General features: G+C 46.4%; 1 protein-coding gene across 1 annotated transcript; it reads right to left on the bottom strand.

Annotated features, from left to right (window-relative positions):
• Positions 1-1245: 1245 nt before the first annotated feature.
• Positions 1246-6263, bottom strand: fgf18a (fibroblast growth factor 18a). The gene is made up of 5 exons (XM_036523772.1): positions 6232-6263; positions 4211-4250; positions 3775-3952; positions 1912-2018; positions 1246-1515 (listed from the first exon to the last, which is right to left on the bottom strand). Exons 1-5 carry the CDS (start codon positions 6261-6263, stop codon positions 1246-1248), a joined length of 627 nt encoding a protein of 208 aa, XP_036379665.1.
• Between the last annotated feature and the right edge of the window lie 12753 nt (positions 6264-19016).

A 19016-nucleotide genomic window follows, 5' to 3' on the forward strand; every position in this document is an offset into this window, starting at 1 on the left:
CCTGTCAAATGCTTACACATAATGTCTCACAGTAAAACCCATTTTACATTTTCCACCCAGTCATCACTCCAGCGATACACACAATTATACAAATTCATTGATTTCATATTGTACAAAACCTGATATAGATTCAGATAGCATAACAGTCAAAATAACAACAGTAAACTCCAAGTAGAAATCTTTCTTTTTACCTTTAATATTGAGGCAGTCAGAACAGTTTTTAAATGACTGACATTATACAGAGGTGAAATAAATAGGTTTTTTATAATTACAATAACAATTATAACAATAATAATAAAATTGCTTATTTTTTGTTTACGTTGTAATGGATTTTGTCTTATTGTTCCCTTTAATATGTGTGTATGAGACTTTGGCTTTGCACTGAATGTGTGGTTAGCAGCATTCTGTATCATTTTGTGTGCGAGAGCCAGGCTCCCTGTGTCATTTCTATAAAAACAAAAATATAGACACAAGTGTGCCCCCCACCCTGACCCCCATGTACAGACAGGGTCGGGGGGGCACGTCGTTGGTATACAGCTGTCTTTGGTGAGTCTGCAGATTGCATTTTATACTCCAGTTCTGTTTTGTGCTTTCTGAGGTGGAAGGTGACACAGTCTACAACCCTCCAAACCTCTTTCTCACTCCAACAGCATCTAGAGAAGTGCCTGGATTTTGCTTTTGTCCCCTTCTCTGTCACACACACACACACACACATACATACACGCAAGTACACGCACACACATACACACACACAAGCTTTCTGGGGTGTTTGGAATAACGGGGACGTTGCAGCTGATTCTCTCTCAGTCTGTCCCAGTGGTCCAGAACCCAGCTGATGGACTCAGTCCAGTCCAATCATACACCAGGTCCACTCCCTTCCTGTGCCCCTCAGTACCCCTTCAGCACCCATCCCTCCTCAGAGGGCGCCAGCAGGGAGAGGGGTGTTAACAGCGTGGTGGCAGGCGGAGGGTGAATTTGGAGGGGAGAGTCAGTAGGGTGTTGGGTTGTGGGTGGAGTTAGTGGGGCTGTGGTTGGAGCTGGCATAATTATGGGAGGAGTTAGTAGATTAAGGGCAGAGTTGTGGGCTTGTGGGTGGAGCTAGTGGGTTGAGGGTGGGGTTAGTGGAGGTGAGGGTTGTGGGTGGGACTAGTGGGGTTGAGGGTGGGGTTAATAGAGGTGGGGGGGGCTGTGGGTGGGGATAGTGGGTTGAGGGTGGGGTTAGTTGGGTGCGTGGGTTGTGTGGATTTAGCTTGGTCTTGCTGCTCTCACCCTCTTGCTCCTCTTGCTGACGGTGGTGAAGAGGAAAGGCTGGGGGTGGGGCTGCTCTCCCGGGGGGGGTCGTTTCATGAAGTGAACATCCTGCTGGTTTGGCAGCGTGTGGGGGCCGCGGCGAGGGCGCCCCCTCTTAGTGAAGCCCACGTACCAGCCAGTGTAGCGTGCTGACATCAGAGCTGTGTAGTGATTCTCCAGCACCTTTTCCACAAACACACAGTCCGCACTGCGACTGCTGGCCTTCTGGGGAAACACACAGATGCACACAGACACACACACACACACACACACACACATATACACACATGCACAAAGATGTGTCAGTGTGTGATACAGACACACTTCGCTCACATGCAGAATGAATATGTAGATCAGCGTTTCCCAACCCTCTCCTGGAGGACCCCTTGTCCTGCATGTTTTAGATCTCTCCCTGCTCCAACACAGCTGATTCAAATGATCAACTCATTATGAACTCCTGAAGCTGCTTAATAACAAACCAATCATTTAAATCAGCTGTTTGGGAAATGCTGATAGAGATACATGCACAGGGCTCTTAAGCACTCCTGATCCAGCTCTGTTTCTTGGGTGAGCAAGCTTTTGAAGGGAGGCAGGCACAGGTGGAGGTTAAGCGTCACTCACCTTTCCCACCAGCTTTCCTCGCCGGTTCATGCACAGGTAGTAGTTGGTCTCTTTTCCACGGATTCGCACCTGGCTGCCAAAGGTATCCGCCTCCACTACGAGCTGGGCTTGTGAAGAGAGAAGAGGAGAACAGACAGACACAGTGTTAGAGAGATATGGACAGACACGTAGACAGACACCAAGGAGATAGAGAGAGACAGAACAACCATGGAAAGAGAGAAAAAGAGAGATGGGGAGATGGAGTAATTGTGGGGCGTTTTTTGAGGCCCTGTTTTTGGCTTGTTTACATATGCTGGTTAAATACTGTAAAGGATAATGCAAGGAACCACAGTGCTCAGCCTCACCTAAACACACCGCACCTTTAACTGAATAGAGCACTCCTGCACTGAAGGCCCTGAACCTCTTCCCTATCCTTCCCCCTCATCAGGTTTCCTCTCTCGGGGAGAGAATCATTGTTCCCTTTAAAAGGGCAATAAGATTATGCCTGCAGCCATCTGCCCCCCGTGCAGAGTTCAAACAAAATCAATATGCTCTCCATCTCTCCCTTTGACCTCTCTCTCTCCCTCCCTCTCCATCAATATACTCTCCGTCTCTCCCTCTGACCTCCCTCCATTCCTCTCCATCAATATATTCTCCATCTCTCTCTCTCTCTCTCTCTCTCTCTCTCTCTCACTTCCCTCCCTCCTTCTCCATCAATACACTCTCCATCTCTCTCTGACCTCCCTCCTTCTCTCTCCCTCCTCCTCTCCCTCTGTCTCTGTTAGGGTCTGTAAATCATGTTGTCATCAAAAGCCAATGGGATTTCTGCATTGTCTCTGTGCTGGGAAGAGTGAATTTTCATTAGTCTGCAGTGTAGGTGAAAATTGTCTAAGTAGTGTATCACTATACATGTCTGTGGTCTCCGTCTCTGTCTACGTGTGTGCACTGTGTATTAGTGTATCAGTGCTTTTGTGTGCATTATGAGGATTGTCCATTAACTGTCAATGCTTGTGTGTGCGTTGTGAGGACTGTGTTAGTGTATCAGTGTTTGTGTGTGTGTCGTGAGGACTGTATTAGTGTATCAGTGCTTGTGTGTGTGTCGTGAGGACTGTGTTAGTGTATCAGTGCTTGTGTGTGCATTGTGAGGACTGTGTATAAGTGTATCAGTGCTTGTGTGTGTGTCGTGAGGACGGTGTTAGTGTATCAGTGCTTGTGTGTGTATTGTGAGGACTGTGTATAAGTGTATCAGTGCTTGTGTGTGCGTTGTGAGGACTGTATTAGTGTATCAGTGTTTGTGTGTGCGTTGTGAGGACTGTGTTAGTGTATCAGTGCTTGTGTGTGCGTTGTGAGGACTGTATTAGTGTATCAGTGCTTGTGTGTGCGTTGTGAGGACTGTATTAGTGTATCAGTGTTTGTGTGTGCGTTGTGAGGACTGTGTTAGTGTATCAGTGCTTGTGTGTGCATCGTGAGGACTGTGTATAAGTGTATCAGTGCTTGTGTGTGTGTCGTAAGGACTGTGTTAGTGTATCAGTGCTTGTGTGTGTATTGTGAGGACTGTGTATAAGTGTATCAGTGCTTGTGTGTGCGTTGTGAGGACTGTATTAGTGTATCAGGGTTTGTGTGTGCGTTGTGAGGACTGTGTTAGTGTATCAGTGCTTGTGTGTGCGTTGTGAGGACTGTGTTAGTGTATCAGTGCTTGTGTGTGCGTTGTGAGGACTGTGTTAGTGTATCAGTGCTTGTGTGTGCATCGTGAGGACTGTGTTAGTGTATCAGTGCTTGTGTGTGTGTCGTAAGGACTGTGTTAGTGTATCAGTGCTTGTGTGTGCATCGTGAGGACTGTGTATAAGTGTATCAGTGATTATGCATGTGCGCGCTGCACCTTACCATATTTATCGCCATCCTCGCCACGCGCGCTGATTCTCCTGCCCAGAACCTGCACATGTTTCCCGCTTGTGCGGCTGTACAGCTGGTACACTCTGTGATGCCGCCGGCTCATGCCGTCTCGAACCCGCGTCTGATTCTCCACATGCACGCTGAAATTCACATTGTCGACTGCTAATACCTGCGGGAACGATTATTCAGTTAGACAGAGACCCGCAGAAAAACCAACAACTCGGTGCGCTTTTATTTGTCCCATGATAATGAATATGAGTTTTCATGATTCTGTCTGATTTTCCTTTTATCTGATTGTTTGGGTGTCTCCATTGCTTTGTGTACACATGCATATACATTATAGACACTAACGTTTACACACACATACACAGACACACAAGTACACTCACACACATGCACAAATGCACATAAACACACACTAACTCACCTGCAGGGGGCTGCACACCACCAGTAACGTCTGGACAAATCTGAGAAATGTAGAGAGATAAAGAGAGAGAATCTTAGTGACTGACATTCTGGAGGCAGTGGGACACTGTGAAGTATTGAGATTCTGTATCGTATGAAGGTGGTATAAAGACATTAGGGTGCTGTAGAATAACTGGCGACACTGCAGAGTTTTGAGGTACTGGGGTAAGCTTCCAGAGGTGCTGGAATACTGTAGACATTAGTCACAGTACAGGTGAAAAAATTTTCATAGATGTATTCTTTATTGAAACTCTGATTTCAGACTCAACACTGACTTGTCAGTGATTAACACTGACCAGCAACTGGTTAACACTGCTCTGTAACTGATTAACAAACACTGCCCTGTAACAGATTAACACTGCGCAGTAAGTGATTAGCACTGCGCTGTAACAGATTAACACTGCCCTGTAACTGATTAACACTGCCCTGTAACAGATTATCAGTGTGCAGTAAGTGATTAGCACTGCCCTGTAACTGATTAGCGCTGCCCTGTAACAGATTAACACTGCCCAGTGATTAGCAATACGCTGTGACTGGTTAACACTTCCCAGTAACTGTTTAGCACTCCCTTATAACTGACTAGCATTTCCCTGTTGCCGAACAGTTGCTATAGTCATACCTGCCTACACCTTGTGTATCCATCAGACATACTGGGACCAACCAACCAGGGGCAGTATATGAATACTGTAACTGTCAATGTGTGTGTGTGTGAGTGTGTATATGTGGATGTCAGTGTGTGTGTGTGTGTGTGTGTGTGTGTGTGTGTGTGTGTGTGTGTGCGCAAGAACTCTTGCACCTGCATTCAGTTAGTGATCTCAGCGCTTGCTGGAGTCACTGCTATTGTAGAGTCACCTCTGCTGTGTAGTCATATCTGTGGCAAGGAGTCATTACTGTTGTGAAGTGATGGCTACAGTAAGGAGTCACTGCTCTTGGATACAAACACAAAGCAACTTTACAAATAGCCCTGCTCCCTTAGCCAGTGCTCAGACTCTCAGCAGTGAAACAGTAGAGACACCTGCCAAATAACTGCACACAGCTACTGGTCCAGGCCCTTGTGCTGTCCTCGCTGGGCCACTGCAGATCCTACCTGCAATATCTGCCCGTCCCAAGTCATCCACACCTCTGCAGCCAAACCCACCTAATCATGCCACCACCGTCCTCATCCCCCGACACTACCTGCTCATCATAGTCAGTGCGCTACTTCGTATCCTCCTGAGTCCTAAACCAAACCTGACATCCTCCCAGGCTTCAATCTCCCCCTACGCTAACCCCGCTCTCTGATGTCTCCTGAAAAATAATCTCTTCAGACTGTACCTGGAACAGCAGTTACTGACCCCTCTCTTGATCATCTCCTGAACACTCACTGCTTCCGACTGTCCCTGGGTTCATCAAATGTGCACCTGCCCTAATGTTCTTGGTTGCTTGGTTGGATGCTGTTGGTTGCTTTTGCATTTGCAGCACCTCTCCTGCACCTCTGTGTTTGCCTCCTTAGTCCAGCTGACTTATTTTAGCCAGCAGCCATACAGCCCTGCAGCCAGCATGACAGCTCAATGTGGCTGGACTTGGTTAGGACTGTCCAAGGCAGATAACGGACCGTCTTCCCTCTGGACCATAGAGAGGGCACCAATGCACCAGCACAGTGATGGGGACACTGTGCGTCAGGAGAAGCTGTTTTTAGGCGTGGCATGGAGTAGATGTTCTGGCTTGCTGTGGTCACTAAAGCACCCACTGCACTGAAGAGTGGGGCATTCTCTGGTCTCCCACATTCCCAGCCTAGCTATGGTATCATGTCCAAGTCCAACTCACTAGTCCCCGCCCCACCTAATGTTTGGCAACCAATGTAGTGCAAACTGCATCACACAGTTGAGGGGGGGTCACCCCACCCTGGATGAAATACTTAGAGGAGATGAAAGGTGCTATACAAATACAATTTATTATCAGTTTTATTATCAATTTGTTATCATTGATTACTAATTCACTTACAAAATGGCGAGTGTGGATAGAAGGGACCGCATCGCTCCCCTCGCGATGGCGCAGAATCGCCTCGCCTGTTCCCACGGTCGTTTCTCGTGCAGTTACACAGGTCCGGGAATCCCACACAAGACGTCTGCTTGTGATCCGTTCAGTGGAGAGGGGAATCCGGGGACCCACTCCAGCGCGCATCAGCCGCGCGCGCCGGCCCCCTCTGTCGGGGTGTGCGTGAGGGGGACAGGGTGAAAGGTTTTGCGGTGATGGGGCCACTGTGGTCGCCTCCCCCTGCTGTCAAGGCGGCTCGACCTTGATGAGCCAAAAGCAAGCAGAAATCCCCTCGTATCCCTCTGTTTTCCCGACGCAAGATGTGACGAGTCAGAAAAAGTTACGTGCTGCCACACATAAGCAGAAGCGTTGGCGCGAGTGATTATGTGTTCTCCCTCAAACACGCCGTACACTTGTTCCTGTTTCCTCCCCAGTAATTATATGAAATGAAAACTTTCCATGTGACTTTCGCGGCACAGCAGCAGGTTTCTCCCAAAAGCAACAAGCCTGCGCGACAGAGCCGCTGTGACAGCACTGGCTGCCAGCCGTAAGATGTCTTTACAAACAACTGTCACCGATTGTCAGCGATGTCGTATTCTTCCGTTTCTTATTGCTCAGCTTATTTTGGTTAATTATATTAGGTTCTTCGGAAAGGGAAATAACATCCTCGCTGTGCAAAGCACAGGTCCGCGGCGAGTAATGGCAGAACAGCAGGCGGAATGGAATGTGGGATGAGGAAAGGGGCAGAGAAGGACAAGGCGACTGGCGCTCCGCTCCTTTAGTCCCAGTAATGTGAAGTCTGATCCCGCGGCAGACACAGCATCTGGGCCGGTTGGAGGCTGGGGCGGCGAGGGGATGGCAGCGCTGCGGGATCAAAGTTCTGCTGGCTTGGCTCGGTCATGGCTGATCTTCCTGTAGAGGTCGAGTCGTCCGAGGGTCGGGGGGCAGGGATCTGCCGTGGCGGAGACACGGCATGAGGGGCCCCGGATTGTGGAGCTCTGAGTGGTCCAGTCCAGGAAGCGTTAGACAGAGAGCCAAAAGCTGCAGGGGGCGGATGCAGCCACCCGCAACAGCACGAGACAATGACAGCCACGCACCGAGCCTGGTTTCCGCACACTCCAGCGCTCTCAGCGAGTCCCTGCCTGACGACGGCTCTCACTGAACTCCGGCACAAAACCAGCCCAAACACCGGGACATGACATCACCCTTGAAGTTTTTAGAAGGAAAAAAGCAATGTGAGCAGTTTTTAAAGTTTGCAATCGGACCAAAACCCAAGCCAGGATATGAGAAGATGCCGCAGATCTCGCTGTTCCAAGTGCAGCTGTGGGTGTGCTTCTTTCGCCAATGTGCAGGACCGTAACTGCGACTCGATGCATGGAAACGCAGCGACTGTCTAATCGCATTGACAGATCGACCTCAAAACCTGCTCTCTCCCTCGTCTGTGTCTGTCTCCGTGGATTCCGTTTCTTTCCAAACCGAAATGAAAGAAAACTGAATAAAAATAGAAAAAGCGGCACTTTCCCCCATGTGTGAGCTCGGCTGGGAATTTAGGTGGTCTGCATTTACTTCCATAAACGCCGCTTCTGATACAATGAAATCCTCAACAGACGCGGCGAGTCAGTTTGAGATCTCACTCTGGGAAAAGACAGAACAAGATTTGAACAGTGGCAAATCAGTCCTCCCCCTCCGTTTCCTCCCTCCCTCTCTCTCTGCCTCTCTCCCCTTTTCTCTCCCTCCCTCTACCCCCTCCCTCTCACATACACATTACCGGATTCCAAATGAGATTAGTCAGTGTGTGTGATGCGCGGCCGCGGAACCACTTTTGTCACAGTAACAGGCGGCAGCAAAGGGGAGATCAGCTGTCCCCGGGGGAGCGGGGTGCTCGTTCGTATGTATTTCCTCATCCCGGAGATGCACGAGCTCCCGGGGGCACAATCTAGCACCTGAGAGAGGGAGATGGAGAGAGAGACAGAAAGGGGGAGAGAGGGAGGCCACTGCCAACAATTCTAACATACAGGAAGCTGAGGAGCTATTACTACTTTTGAAATGGCTGCATTCTGATCCTTCAAGAAGTTAGAAAAAAACAGAGAAAAAAGAACAGGAATGAGAAAAAGTAAAGGGAGGGAGGGAGGTATGTAAGCAAAGTGAAGGATCCAAAAGGAACATTTCTCAGCACCGCCTGCTCCTTGCCCCCCTCACCGCGACACAACCGCAGACTCCCGGTCAGCCAGCCAGCGAGCCTGACTTCTTCCTTAAACACACACTCCCCCTCTCTCTATCGTGCGCACACACACACACACACACACACACACACACACACACACACACACACACACACACACACACACAGAGGCACATACACACATGCAAATTTTTACACACACACACACACACACACACACACACACAAAATATTACTGTCAGTGTGTTTTCAGGTGTGGGGTTGTCATGTGGATGGTTTCTTTTGCCGAGCTGTCTGGCAGTACTGGGGTCAATACTGGGTCATGGTCTGGGCTGTATTAATGTCAGACTAGTCATACCCCAAGGACGTGTGTGTGTGTATGTGAGTTTCAGGTGTCAGGTGTGTGTGTATGTGTGTGTGTGAGATTCAGGTGTGTGTGTGTGTGTGTGTGTCAGAGCAAGAGAGAGAGAGAAAGAGTGTCAGGTGTGTGTGTATATGGATATATGTGAGTGTGTGTATCTGAGTTGGATATACACTAGGAGATGAAGTGCATTATAACACAGGGAGTGAGATGCCCCAGGCATCCGCCACCAGGTGGTGCTATTCCAGGGAGAGTGCCAATCAAACACACACGCCCTCCAGACTGCACATGCACTGCCTGGATGACTGGCAAAAGAGCACCGTGGCGATAACACATGACCCCGCCTCAAGGAACAGCACAGAGACGTGGGACTGCTGTGGTCAGACAGGCACAGACAATCACAGGCCCAGATCCTTTTAATTAGGATCTGACTGGCAAAGATAGATTCAGGGACTTGTTAAAATTCATAATTGCCTGTTTAATTTCTGTACTTTCAGAGTGGTGGCAGGGCACTGCAGGACATGAGACAGTAGAGGGCGCTATGATGTGATGCCTGCTGGAAGCTGACCATTTTACCATGCCAGTGGCAGAATCCATTAATGTGCGTTCAATTTTTTCATGTCCAAAGTCAAAAAGACATGTTGCAACTCACATCATGAGTAACCTTGTCATCGTGTTATAATTACATGTATCATAATTTTTTCTTCTGGATGAGACATTAAACCGAAGTCTGGACTCACTTTGGTCATTAAAGATCCCATGGCACTTATCTTAAAGAACAGAGGGTTCCCTGGTGTCCTGACTTAATTACCCATCAGGCTTTTTCAGTCAGGCCATGTAATAATACCCCAGTTTAAATAATCTGCTCCCCAGCTCATTGTTGTGAGTGAGAATAAATTCTCAATTGACCTGGTAAAATAAAGATTGTAAGAATGAGCATATGGGTAATCATATAGTTATACGTGAAGTTTGTTCACTCTAGGCACCGCTGTTCTTTCATGAAATTACACTGGTAGGTTGAGACATGGGTTGAAGGGACTAGAATATAAGAACACGATTCAAGCCTGGTTGGGGCATACTCTCTCATTCACTCTGCTGTTAGCTCGTGACACATATGGCACATTATGGCTTTTATTTACACGCACATCATTTGTCCTCTGTAGGAAAACAAAGAAACTGAAAGAAACACAACCCCGCCAGATGTTATGCAGAGAGGCGCAAGACGAGGAAAACTTCAAACCGCATCAGTGAGAATCGGAGTTCAGAGAATTCAATTTTAAGTTCAAACAGCTCTTTGACCCTGTTGACGCGTTGCCTCACAGTACATCTCTGATCAGATCTGTGTGAAATCGGATGCCACTAATCAGGTGTGAATGCGCAGTAGAGTGTTTATGTCATATCTGATCGGACCTGCCAAACCACTTTCGGGGTGGATAAGGACGCGTCATGGCCGTATTGACGTGTTGAGCCGCCAAAACCATTTACCAAGACTTATATCATCCTTCAAGATCACCGCTTTGCCATAAATCGGAAAAAAAAACTCACGCTAGCTGGCGCTCTTTACATTCGCTGTTTTGCAACGTTATGCCACTTTTCAATAGCCGTGATAGAAAAAACCTGTAGCTGGAGTCACGCTGGGACAAGATGTCTGCCGGCGCTACGGACCATACCCACCAGAACTGTATAAACATATAAGGAAACGAAGGGAGAATCAAGGGTGCAGATGAATTTGCCGCTGTGCCATGAGTACGTGGAACGTCTGAAAAGTATCAAGGTAAAAGACAATAATTCAGGAAGCCGGAGGGCTCGGATAATTGGTCCTCACTTCGAGGAGCTGGACTGAGCTCTACGTGTCCTCCCAACTTGTCTTCCTGATGTACTAATTGATAGTGCTCTGGAAACAGATATACTATTGCAGTTCTCAGGTAACTCTAACAACGAAGAGAGTGACACGAGCAATGCTAAAGATAGACTAGTCTTTAACTTAACGTACCTACCTAGCTAGCTATGTTCTGCTGGGTTGTACAGTGTCTTATTAGCGAGTTCCCATTTCGCCTGTCACACGTGTAGCGAGCTGACTACCTAGCTAGCCACCTAGCAAGATCCTGTACGATAGACTGTAGCTATCCACTTGCGTCCGTTTCAGTAGATTCTGCAGCTTCGAGCTAACTTGCTGCATTTGTCTAAATTCATGTTAAACCGTATTTGCATAATACAATGAAAAGTAAAATTCACTGTCGTTGCTTTAATACCCAAGGTGTAGACGCACGGGCCATTATCAGATGACTGTGTGGTCACAGTTGTTTGGATATGGATTCCTGCCTTTAACGCCAGCCGCAAAGGAGGCCTTGCTTTTCAGGTAATCTCAGAACTGAGGGTATTAAAGAGTAAAATTAGCAGCTATGAATGGCAGTTTTCAGACATCTGCTTCGAAGAAGGTCTGGGTTCAGTGCTGTGAATGTATAAGTAGGATCTATGTTAGGATCTATGTTATATACTTACATGTCTATACTTACAAAAATACATTTCAGTAGTGTTTCTTCACTTAAGTGACCCATCCATTCAGTAAATGTATAAAATACTTAAAATATTCATTTCATACACCTACCATTAGTTCATGCATGTTATACAGTAAGTACACCATTGTTTAGGCTTTTCAGGCATTAAAATAGTATTCAATTTTTTGTATTTCATATATGTTTTATATTTATATCGGTGTTTGAAATATTTATTAAACGTTATGAAAGCTTCATATATTTATTAAAGATGAGGTTCCTGCAGATGAGCACCACCTATCTGGCATGAGTCCCAGGCGAGCACAGAGATATTGACTGGGGGATGTGAATGTCAGCTCTGCTCTCATGGTCTGAAATGACCCCGGCATCAAAGTGCTGATGTCCTGAACACAGTGTCAATACTGAGTGTCTCTGCATTAAAGCACTGAAACACAGCGTTTACACCAAATTTCCCAGGTGTTACAGTTCAGCAACAGTCTAAACACCGAAAGATATATTTCTTTATGATCGAAAAGTCAAATCTTTTCTTGTATGTCATTGTAGGGTGTAATTCAACTTGAATGTGATAGTGTGATTCAGCACTGTGTGTTGCGTTCTCACATGTGCAGATGTGGTCTGTTGTTCTTTGCGGTTCTGTTGTTCAAAACACCTTGTTTTGTATGCACTCATATACTGTGTGCTTTGAAAGTCACTTTAGCGTAAGAGCGTCTGATGAGATGTGTATGTAAATGTAAAAAACCTCTGTTAGCACTGTAAGCATAGGTGCAGTGACACTGTCACTGGGTCCACTGAGGACAGGACTCAGTAACACTGAGGCAAATGACAGCAACTGAGGGAAAACCTACATAGACGGTAGATCTAGAAAGTCTACACACCATTTCAAAATTTCATGTTTATACTGGCTTGAGGCCTGGAATGAAAACCCATTAAATCAGATTTTATTCCACTTTCATTTAGACATGGCAACCCACAACATCAAAGTAAAAAGAAAAAGCAACACATTTCTGAATACTAATTTAAAAGTGAAAAACTGAAACACCTTGATTGCATAAGTTTACACACCCTTTGTAATGGGAGTTGTAATTGTGCTCAGGCCTAACCACTCACCATCCAAATCATGCCCAAAGCTAAGTGACTTCATCTGTGACCAGCTGAAGTGATTCTGATTAGCTCAGGACAAAATTAGCTGCTCTTGCAGATTTTCTCAGCAGGTGTCCTTGTTTCTTAGTGCATGCCAGTGTAACAACTATAGGCAACAAGGAGCTACCAAAACATCTGCAGGATCAAAGTCTTGAAAGATGCAGATCAGGATAGGGTTTTAAAAAGATATCAAAGGCCTTAAATATATCATGGAACACAGTAAAAACCAATAATCAAGAAATGTATTGAATATGGCACCACCAGGACCTTGTCTAGATCAGTTCATCCCTCCAAGATGGATGACGGAGCTAGGAGGAAACTCATCAGGGAGGCCACCCAGAGGCTGCCAGCAACATTAAAAGATCTGCAGGACTTTGTGGCAAGGACTGGTCACCATATGCACACAGCAACAATTTCATGTGTTTTCCACAATTCTGAGTTGTGGGGTAGGGTGGCAAGATGGAATCCACTTCTCACAAAGAAGAACATCCGTTCTTATCTGAATTATGCAAAAAGACACTCTGGATCTCATGTTGCCATGTGGAAAAAGTTGTTGTGGTCTGACAAGATTAAGGTAGATATTTTTCGCATTCATTTCAAATGATTTGTTTGGCTCAAAGCCAAATCAGCCCATCAGCCTAAGAATGCAGTTCCTACTGTGAAGCATGATGGTGTCAACATCATACTGTGGGGCTGTTTCTCTTCACCAGGGACAGGAGCTCTAGTGAGGATGGATGGGAAAATGAATAGTGCTAAGAACCAAACGATTTTAGAGAAAAGGCCTGCTACCCTCTGCAAAAAAGCTAAAGATGGGGAATATTTTTCACCTTTCAGCATAACAATGACCCAAAGCATACAGCCACATCCACATTGGAATGGCTGAAAAAAGGGAAATCAATGTCCTGGAATGGCCCAGCTAGAGCCCTGACCTTAACTCCATTAAAAATCTTGGACTGACCTCAGAAGAGCTGTTCACAAGTGGTCCGCCTGCAATTTAAGTAAACTCGAACTCTACTGCAAAGAGGAATGGGAGAAAATTGCAAAATCTAGATGTGAGAAGTTGGTAGAGACTCATCCGAAGAGACTCACTGCAGTTATCAAAGCAAAAGGTGTTTTCATCAAGTATTAATTTAGGTTTGTAGACTTATGCAACCAAGGTATTCAGAGTTTTTTTTTTTTTTTTTTTTAATACTTTTTTGAAAATGGAAGCATTTGATTTTCATTTAGGCATTGTTGGATACAATTTGTAAATAAAGCTAAAAAAAAGTCTGACTTCACTTGTTTTGATTTCAGCCTTTAAGACACCAAAAACAAGAAAATTTGAAAGGGTGCACAGACTGTCTAGGTCCACTCTATAATTACTCCCCTAACCATCAACAACAAAGAAAATCCTTCCAAACAACAGCCTGCAACAACAAAAAAAATCATTCAAGACAATAGCCTGCCAAAAAGGGCAAGCACAACTGTAAGTGCATCACTGGACAGAAAGAATGCTGTCTGGTTAAAGATTGTAGGAAAAATGAAAAACATTTACATCTGTTTCTTTGTGCATTACCGAAAGATTACAGTTTTTACCATTTAAATGTGATGTTGATTAATATTGACCAGCACAGATTCTCACCACTTTCACATCATAAACATATGAAGGGATTATAGCATATACAATTATAATTGTGTGCTACAACCTATACATAAAATGCTCTTCTATTTTCAGAAAGTATGAGAATACTTTGTGCTGTTAACTGCTGGGGTCCAAAAAGCTTTGAAGAAGAGACGACTGGATGTAATTTTAGGGAATTAACTGGTATCATATGTTTATAAGATGCTGCTTTGCACAGAATCTGAGGGATATTTCTTTGATTAAGAGCACTATTTGTGGCACCAAGCCGAAGCTTTAAAAAGTGTTCTGTTGTGTCACAGGAACACTAATCCAGCGTTGGAAAACCATTACAGCTGGGGTCTTTTCTGGCTCTTTATGGGGAACAGTTTTTATACTTACAATCTGTGATTTACACTCAGGTTGTATTTTACTATTACTTTGGCATTCCCACCAAAAGAAAGTGTAAAATCTTTAACAAGACATTGGTTTATATTTTAGGTATTTCAGGTGTTGCAGTTGAGATCTGTGATTGGCTCTGATAGATATGGACATAAGATTGGTCTTGGTAGAAATCTGTCTTTACCTGGTGGTCTTTGTATCTGCTCTCTTTGGGGAATGTTTAGCCAGACAACTTCTCGCGGTGGAAGACCTCTCACAGCCTCTGTGTGTTTCTCAAACTGTGTATCTGTGTCTCTCTGTGTTTCTCTCAGAGGTGTCATTTATGCTGGGGACGCTGGGGACATGTCCCCACCACTTTTTGTCGTGGCCCATTTTGTCCCCACCACTTTTTGAAAGCCTTTGCCCATCGAGCCCATCATCGTCTCCAGCACTTTTCAAAACAAACTGACGCCCATGGTTTCTCTAATATGTCTCTCAACTTCTTTCTGTTTCTCTAATGTGTCTCTGTGTCTCTCAGCCTCTCTGTGTTTCTCCAGTACGTTTCCGTGTCTCTGTGTTAGGGTTAGGTGTTTCTCTAATGTGTTCAGAGATGTGGATGTGGATGTGTTCCATTTTCAGGGTAGCACCCTGTTTTTTGACGCTTTAGGGTTTGTTTCGCAATGTTCCAGATAAGTGTGTTCGAGCTGTTTTATATAATTCGATTTACTCTAATTAGAAATGTTCTTGCAGTGCTGTCCTGAAGCTGACTGATGGTGGTGTTAGACCACTCATTGAGTTTCAGGACCAGCTGGCTGAGGGGACTTTTCTGGGTTTAGCTCCTGGTATTGGAGGGTTTTATGGTGGAGTGAGTTTGGATCACTGCATTTCGAATGAATTCAGAATATTAATGCTTTATTCTCTCTCTGTAAACTTGCCTGTGAGGAGATCCTGGCCAATGGTCTCCCGTAAGGACAAACAGCAAAGCCAAACAGGATCAGGAAGCTGTTTCCATGCGATCTGAATAAAATGTGAGGGACAGAACTGAGAGAGGGGTAAAGTGACCCTGGTTTGCACTTACCTGGGCCCGTCAGAGGGGCGGTGTCCCGTGGTGAGTGTGTGCATGTTCACAGGCGTGTGGTGATGTTGGTGGTTGTTAGGGTTTTATGCGTTCTGTTATAGTCATGATTTCAAAAACAGGCCTTCCTTTATTCCGGATTGTGCCTCTTTTTTCTGCCTTTTGTTGGAGCTCCAGGATCGCTGGAATCACCACGTCCTCTGTGCTCTGTTTCGTCTGTTCATTAACACTGTGCTTTATGGCGTTTGCTTAAAGAGACTCCATAATGTTTTAAGTACACTTTGAAATTGCTTTGGCAAAGTCTCTAATGATTACTCATGTCCGTTAGACACCTTAGGATTGACAAAGTGAAAATCGGAGGGAGAGAGAGAGAGACATTTAAAAACTTTTTTTTTTTCGCAGGTGCTAGAAGCATAAACAGGAAGAAAACAAATAATGAAGAAAGTAGATGCTAAACTTTAAATGCTTCTTCTTTGGTAAATTCAAAGGTAGTGACTTCCCCCTCCAAAGGTCTGTTGTTTTAGGCATTTCTGTACACTTACAGACATTACAAACACCTTACACACTTCTCTCTCCCTCTCTCTCCCTCTCTCTCCCTCACACACACACACACACACACACACACGCGCGCGCACGCACAAACACTTTCCAGATTTCAGACACAGAAATGGTAACTACGTTCTAAGCAAACAAAGGAATCTTGTTGCCTCCCCACCCACAGGTAGATAGATTCACCGTGTCCTGTACCGTGTCGTGCGCCGGTGCGCCCCCCAGTAGAACACACACGGGCAGCTCACAGTTTGGGCTCTGCAGGTTACCTGGCACTTCTGCTGCTCTCGTTCGCTTTGATCATCCCACATGACCCTCCGCCTGTCTGCGTCTGTGCCATCGGCTCCAGCCACCCAAACCCTCCTTTTTCCTGAAAGCATGTGTGGAAAAACAGGCTCTTCCTAGAAGATCTGCAGCTGCAGGGCCCCATCTTTCACTCTCACGTTTCCAAAGAGAGAGAGAGAGAGAGAGAGAGACAGTACTGTGCTTAGTGGCTCACTGTGTTAGGCACCTCAGTGTGGTTAGCTGTTTAGTGTGATTAGGAGCTCACTGTGTTCCCCACCTCAGAGTGATTAGCTGCTCAGAGTGTTTGGTAGCTCAGTGTGTTTAGTGGTTGAGTGTGGTTAGCTGCTCAGAGTGTTTGGTAGCTCAGTGTGTTTAGTGGTTGAGTGTGGTTAGCTGCTCAGAGTGTTCGGTAGCTCAGTGTGTTTAGTGGTTGAGTGTGGTTAGCTGCTCAGAGTGTTTGGTAGCTCAGTGTGTTTAGTGGTTGAGTGTGGTTAGCTGCTCAGAGTGTTTGGTAGCTCAGTGTGTTTAGTGGTTGAGTGTGGTTAGCTGCTCAGAGTGTTTGGTAGCTCAGTGTGTTTAGTGGTTGAGTGTGGTTAGCTGCTCAGAGTGTTCGGTAGCTCTGTGTGTTTAGTGGTTGAGTGTGGTTAGCTGCTCAGAGTGTTTGGTAGCTCAGTGTGTTTAGTGGTTGAGTGTAATTAGCTGTTTAGAGTATTCGGTAGCTCTGTGTGTTTAGTAGTTGAGTGCACACGGTCGAAGGCCAGAGATCAAACTGCATTTCCCCATGACAAGTCCAGCATACTCTCCACATTGTGGTGAAGTTACTGAGCTGTTATGGGATTGTTACATGTTGGATGGGTCTGTGCCTGGCCCTGCCATTTTACTCCCGGGCATGTTTGCTGAGGAGTAAAACTACCTCCCTTGGACACATGATCTAAACCAGTGCTGCAGCCATCTTTTAATAGGGCATGGGTACAGTGCCTGATCCTAAATCAGGTTTGTGTGGTTGTGACCCTTTCTGATTATCACTGAGTTTCTGTGTAGATGCCAGGCAACTGTGGGCTCCTAATAGCGATCTGCTATGGTGCAGCAACAAGTAATAACACACACACACACACACACACACACACACACACACACACACACACACACACTCACACGTACACACATGCGCACATACATACACACACACACACATGCTCACACTCTGTCACATACAGACATACACATATGCACATGCACATGCACGCTCACAAACTCACACACCCACACACACACACACACACACACACACACACACACACACATACACACACACACACACTTCCACATGTGCGCATGCCCCTGCCTACCCCTCTCTCAGCTGCAGCTGTGGACTGATGTCATGGTAACGGCACCTCTCTGATTGAGCTGAGTGAGTTTGAGCTTTATTGAAAGCAGAGCTCTTTGTTTCTCTGCCATGAGCTAATGACACACACACACGCACACACACACATACACTTGCTCACACATGCACGTGCACGCACATGCTCACATATACACACAAACATATACCTACACACACACACACACACACACACACACTTTAATGCACAGAGAACCGGCAGGTCGATTTTCTCTCCTCTTTGTGTTTCGGAGGGAAAGCCTCCCCCTCTGTCCCCCCCTGGAACCCCACGCCCCCCCCTCTGTGTTGTAAGAGGACCTGTTCAACACTCACTCCCTCAGCCAATTCCACAGACATGCTTTGAATTTGGCTGCTGTCTTTCTCCCTCCATACTCTCCCACTCTTACAATCGGTCCCCCCTCTCGGTCCCTCTCTCTCTCTCCCCTGTCCCCCCTCTCATTCCCCCCTCCTAGGGTGGCTCACACGCCTCTGCCTCTTGGCGTGTCCCCAGTGCTTCCCGGCTTTGAACACTGTTCAGGCTACTAATAAAAGACAGGTCCTCTCCACAACAAAAGCCGCAGCTTTGAGTTTGAATAAACACTTTCTCTCTTTTCCCCTCTATCTCTCCCCCTCTCACATTCTTCTCTCCCTCTCTCTCTCGCTCAGCTCTGCAGTTTTTTTTTCATTCTTGGCCTGAAATCTGTGCACTTGTTATACAGTTTCCATGGGTTCACCATTCTCTGGAACAGATTAGGCAGAGAGAGGGAGAGGGAGAGAGAGGGAAAGAGAGAGAGAGGGAGAGGGAGGGAAAGAGAGACCTGAGCACCTCCTGTGTTTAGTTGAAGCCCACCCAGGCCACAGTTGAGAGTCCACCCTTCTGAACACGGTGCTGCCCATCTGTCCAGTACTGAACACACTGGAAGGGCAGCCTTTGGCAGGGTGAACACATAACTCCCACCCCAGTTCCTACCCTGACCCTCCACCAACCACAGCCCTCCGCCAGCCACAGCCCACAGCCAACCACAACCCACAACCTTACCTCAGGCCTTTACTGGCCTGGCAGACTACAACACCATCTCTCTCCCTCCCTCTCTCCCTCCCTCCCCGTCCTTCTCTCCCTCTCTCCCTCCCTCCCTTCCTCCCTCTCTCTCTCTCTGTCTCATACCCTTCACTCGGCTGGCAGGAGCTCGTCACCACAGCCATTGGAATTCAGAGTAAATAAATGGACGTTTCTCTGTGTAGAATAACAGTGTGGAACATGTGTGTGGAGCTGTAAACCACAGAC

Source organism: Megalops cyprinoides, chromosome 3 (genome assembly GCF_013368585.1).
Source record: "Megalops cyprinoides isolate fMegCyp1 chromosome 3, fMegCyp1.pri, whole genome shotgun sequence".
Taxonomy (NCBI): Eukaryota; Metazoa; Chordata; class Actinopteri; order Elopiformes; family Megalopidae; genus Megalops; species Megalops cyprinoides.

What these genes read in the sequence shown, in the direction of transcription:
- fgf18a (XM_036523772.1), bottom strand. Translation starts at nt 6,263, where the DNA reads ATGCGGTCCCTTCTATCCACACTCGCCATTTT. An exon ending in CTATCCACACTCGCCATTTT is followed by an intron (nt 4,251 to 6,231) that starts GTAAGTGAATTA and finishes TACATTTCTCAG; the next exon opens with ATTTGTCCAGACGTTACTGG. An exon ending in TGGTGTGCAGCCCCCTGCAG is followed by an intron (nt 3,953 to 4,210) that starts GTGAGTTAGTGT and finishes TCGTTCCCGCAG; the next exon opens with GTATTAGCAGTCGACAATGT.